At 52.4% G+C, this 5,000-nt stretch overlaps 1 protein-coding gene across 1 annotated transcript in view; it reads left to right on the top strand.

Moving 5' to 3' along the window:
* The window catches only part of LOC309511331 (venom phosphodiesterase CdcPDE), a 58,350-nt gene that overhangs the window by 32,759 nt on the left and 20,591 nt on the right, over positions 1–5,000 (top strand). The window contains exon 19 of the mRNA XM_082186503.1: positions 1,352–1,397. Coding sequence (XP_082042629.1) covers positions 1,352–1,397 — 46 coding nt within the window. The remainder of the gene's footprint in view (positions 1–1,351; positions 1,398–5,000) is intronic.

Below are 5,000 nucleotides of genomic sequence, written 5' to 3'. Positions count from 1 at the left end.
ACACACACACACACACACACTGAGCTGTAGCTGCGCTGCTCTGGTACACACACACACACACACACACACACACACACACACACTGAGCTGAGCTGTAGCTGCGCTGCTCTGGTACACACACACACACACACACACACACACACTGAGCTGTAGCTGCGCTGCTCTGGTACACACACACACACACACACACACACACACACTGAGCTGTAGCTGCGCTGCTCTGGTACACACACACACACACACACACACACACACACACACACACACACACACACACACACACACTGAGCTGTAGCTGCGCTGCTCTGGTACACACACACACACACACACACACACACACACACACACACTGAGCTGTAGCTGCGCTGCACTGGTACACACACACACACACACACACACACACACACTGAGCTGTAGCTGCGCTGCTCTGGTACACACACACACACACACACACTGAGCTGTAGCTGCGCTGCACTGGTACACACACACACACACACACACACACACACTGAGCTGTAGCTGCGCTGCTCTGGTACACACACACACACACACACACACACACACACACACTGAGCTGTAGCTGCTCTGGTACACACACACACACACTGAGCTGTAGCTGCGCTGCTCTGGTACACACACACACACACACACACACACACACACACACTGAGCTGTAGCTGCGCTGCTCTGGTACACACACACACACACACACACACACACTGAGCTGTAGCTGCGCTGCTCTGGTACACACACACACACACACACACACACACACACACACACTGAGCTGTAGCTGCGCTGCACTGGTACACACACACACACACACACACTGAGCTGTAGCTGCGCTGCTCTGGTACACACACACACACACACACACACTGAGCTGTAGCTGCGCTGCACTGGTACACACACACACACACACACACTGAGCTGTAGCTGCGCTGCACTGGTACACACACACACACACACACACACTGAGCTGTAGCTGCGCTGCTCTGGTACACACACACACACACACACACACACACTGAGCTGTAGCTGCGCTGCTCTGGTACACACACACACACACACACACACACACACTGAGCTGTAGCTGCGCTGCACTGGTACACACACACACACACACACACACACACACACACACACTGAGCTGTAGCTGCGCTGCGCTGCTCTGGTACACACACACACACACACACACACTGGGCTGCACTGAACTAGTACACACAAACATTGTATATAAACCTATTTAGACATGAGAATGGCAACACTTGACAATAAGGGTTCTTTTGTTAACATTAGTTGCATTAGTTATCCAGTTGTGTCCGTAACACTGCCAGTGTCTGTGTTTCAGAGTGGAAGTGACATCAACACGCGCTTGAATCTCTCTGAGGCTGAAGGTGAGTTCAGTTGTGTTTCTGTGACTCAGCGCTGTCACACACACACACACACACACACACGTCTGTAGGCTGTGGTGCAGAGAAGCAGAAGTGTAGAGATACTTCCCTATCCATACATTTCACTCATAGTGCGTGTTAGTGGATGCTTTGGGAAAACTCCTTTTTCTCCGAAATAATGGTCAGCCACGTCCTCGAACGCAGATCTCAGAAATATCTATCTGGATATGAAATCCGTCATCCTTAGGATTTCAATTCCTCTTATCGATTCCTTTGTGAGCATTACAGAATGACTTCAAAGCATTCGAGCGAGAGATGACTCATGTGAACTGAACTGAAAGTGACAGAAGCTGCCGTCTCTATAATAACACTAATCAAACAACGAAAGACAAAGAGAAAATTCACTCGTTCTTCACTGAATAACTTTTGTAACTATATTTGTAATGTATATTTTATTTATAAAGTGCAGTGTTACTTTACATCTGATTACAGTTTCTGAACCTGAATATATGATATTCCTGAAAATCTTACAACACTGTATATTTCAATCATATCTTTGTTCAGTTTTATCTATTTGTTGCCATTGATCATTTTGTATTTGTTCTTTTTTAATTACTGAGTGTTTATTGTCTTTAATAATGCTTTACATGTATATTAGTTCTGCTAGTTGTTCTTCTATGGTGTTTATAAACCACAAGCAAACGTTCCTTGTGTAAGTGTTCTTTATCCTGATTATTTCTGTTCATGATATTCAGATACAATTAAATGTTTTGCAATAAGACTAAATGTGAATGATATCTAAGGTGTTGTTTTTTTGTTGCTTTATTGGAATCGAAAAGCAGAATGGAATCTAATGGCACAGTATTTTTTTTGTTATTTAAAGGGCGTAACAACACGCGTATACTCTGCTTATTACACACACAGGGATGCGCAGGATTACAATGTAAAATATTAATATTGTGTACATAAAGATATGGTGGAATCCGGCTTGTCCCGTACATAGTCTGCTGGCGTGCTTTAACCTAAAAAAAACACACAAAAAAGATCCATTTCCTCTAGCATTCGTTCTTTCCACTTGCAAAATCCACGCTCTGCGGGGCGCTCTCGCTCTCAGCCAGCGCTGAAGCGGGCGCATGCGCATTAAGCCCAGCTGAAGCACCGCTGCAGCTGAAGCCATGTGGCCCAACATCATCTGAAATGTTTTCAGGGGGAAACACCTGCCTTTCTGAAAAGACGCGGCGAGATGTCGAATACGGCGCGCGCACTGTGTCGACAGTCTGGCCGTCATAGCCACCGAGTCCAGCTCTATTCCCAAAAAAGAGATTGACTGACTGGGTATTAATGAGCTCTTGGTCCAGTTGACCGAGAGACCCAAGCTTTTCAGATGGCTGAGAAGCGCTAGTCTGTGGGATATAAGTTCTTCCTCTGACTGCGCTAGAATCAACCAGTCGTCCAAATAGTTCAGAATTCGCATGCCCTGTGTTCTCAGGGGAGCGAGGGCCGAGTTCATGCACTTCGTGAACGTACGGGGTGCTAAAGACAGGCTGAACGGGAGGACGGTGTATTGATATACCTGACCGTCGAAGGCGAATCTCAGGAATGACGGGGTATAATCTGAATCTGAAAGTATGCGTCTTTCAGATCGAGAGAAATAAACCAGTCCCTCGGGCGGATTTGCGCGAGGATTTGTCTGGTTGTGAGCATTTTGAACGGCCGTCTCATGAGAGCTTTGTTCAAATATCTCAGATCTAATATGGGTCTGGCGTTTGGGTGCAGTCGAGCGAGTTGTGTAACTGACTCGTTGGCTGCGGTGAACACTACTGCAGTAGCCTTTTCTAAGGGGACTGGCAGAGTTAAAGTTGTGTGTTTTGACGGCGGTCCGACCGCAGTGGGACCCAACCGTCTTTTCCTCCCTGTGCATGCTAGGAGGACTTCGCAGGCTCGGGCTTCAGCGAGATCTTAGGCCGGGGGCACCGAGGGGGAGGCGGTCTGTGCTGGCTGGATGAGAGCGACCTAGGGCGGCCGCCCTGTCGTTGCTGCGAAGGCGGAGGTCGAGACGAGCGCTGTGTAGAGCTGCGTGCAGGAGGCTGTGCTTGAGAGCGGCCTGCAGCGGAACTCGAGCGGCGAGGCAGGAAGAGGTTCATGGCCTGCGACGCTTTCTGTACCTCCGAAAAACGATCCACGATGCCGCTTACAGCAGGGCCGAAGAGGCCGGTGGGGGAGAGCGGGGCGTTGAGGAAGACGGACCGCTCAGACTCACCCATGTCGGCGAGCGTTAGCCACAGATGGCACTCGGTGACTGTAAGCGAGGCCATGGATCTCCCGATGGCTTGGGCCGCGGTCTTGGTAGCGCGAAGAGAGAGGTCCGTCGCGCTGCGCAAGTCCGTCAAGGCGGTGTGACTCTGGCCTTTCTCGTCCAGTTCGCGGAGGAGATCGGCCTGGAGGATCTGGAGAACCGCCATTGTGTGCAGGGCGGAAGCAGCCTGTCCAGCGGCAGAGAAGGCGCGGCTGACGAGTGCTGACGTAGTCCTGCAGGCTTTTGACGGGAGGGCAGACTTTGAGCGCCATCTCGCGGATGGGGGGCAAAGGTGCACTGCGACCGCCTGTTCCACCGGGGGAATCTGGTTATATCCCTTCTCCGTGGCTCCGTCCACGTGAGAGAGAGTCGAGGAGACTGAGGAGCGGAGTCTCGCGGAGAAAGGAGCGTTCCAGGTTTTGGAAAGCTCAGCGTGGAGCTCGGGCAGGAAGGGTGCTGACCTAGAGGCAGGCGCTTGGCGGCAGCTAGGCAGAAAACACCCGTTGAGCCTGTTAGGCACGGGCGCCTTCGGTGGTGACCATTCGAGGCCTAAGTGCTCGACAGCCTTAGTGAGGAGGCGGAGAAGCTCGTCGTCCACACAGGCGCGGGCCCGGCCAGATTCCTGGGTCGAAGAGGAGGAGGAGCGGTGAGATCCGGACCACTCTTCACTGTCCGAAGCCAGGATAGAGCAGCTGTCAATGATGGCATCCTCATCCGCTTCATCCCCTGAGGCGACGGCAGTGCGGGCAGGAGCCGGCAGCAGCGCATCGGGATGCGGGGGCGGAGAGGGAGAGAGCAAGGCTCGCGGGAGAGGCTCCGGCAAAAACCTGGCTGGCCCATCAGACTCCGGTGGTCTCTGTGAGCGGCGTTTCTTCTTACGCGGCCCAGAGACAGGCGGAGTGGCAGCATCAGCGTCGAACAAGGCGAGTCGAGCCCGCAGGGTCGACATCGGCAGTTCTTCGCAAAGCTCGCAGCCGCCCGAAGACATGGCGGTGGCTGCATGGTCACGTCCCAGGCAGAGAGCGCAGATCACGTGGCGGTCCCTGTCGCTGAGATGGGCTCGGCACGAGCCGCAGGAAATACGAGGCATTTTGCAACAAACGCCTCGGCTCTTTTAGTAGAAGTGTGTCGCGGCGGCGAACACACAGCAGAAGCGCTAGTAAAAGGATACTTGTCGCCGGATAGCGAAGCAGGCACGGAAGGCTGAAGGCGGCGAAGACGGCCGGCTTCCTCAGACACTTTCCTCGGCTTGCAGGCGCTTGTTTCGACGGCGGCGGCTTAGTGCCTTCCCTTTATACGCTAGCCACCCC

Source organism: Leuciscus leuciscus, assembly GCF_965113295.1.
Source record: "Leuciscus leuciscus genome assembly, chromosome: 12".
NCBI classification, from domain to species: Eukaryota; Metazoa; Chordata; class Actinopteri; order Cypriniformes; family Leuciscidae; genus Leuciscus; species Leuciscus leuciscus.
This window is presented reverse-complemented; position numbering and strand designations above follow the sequence as displayed.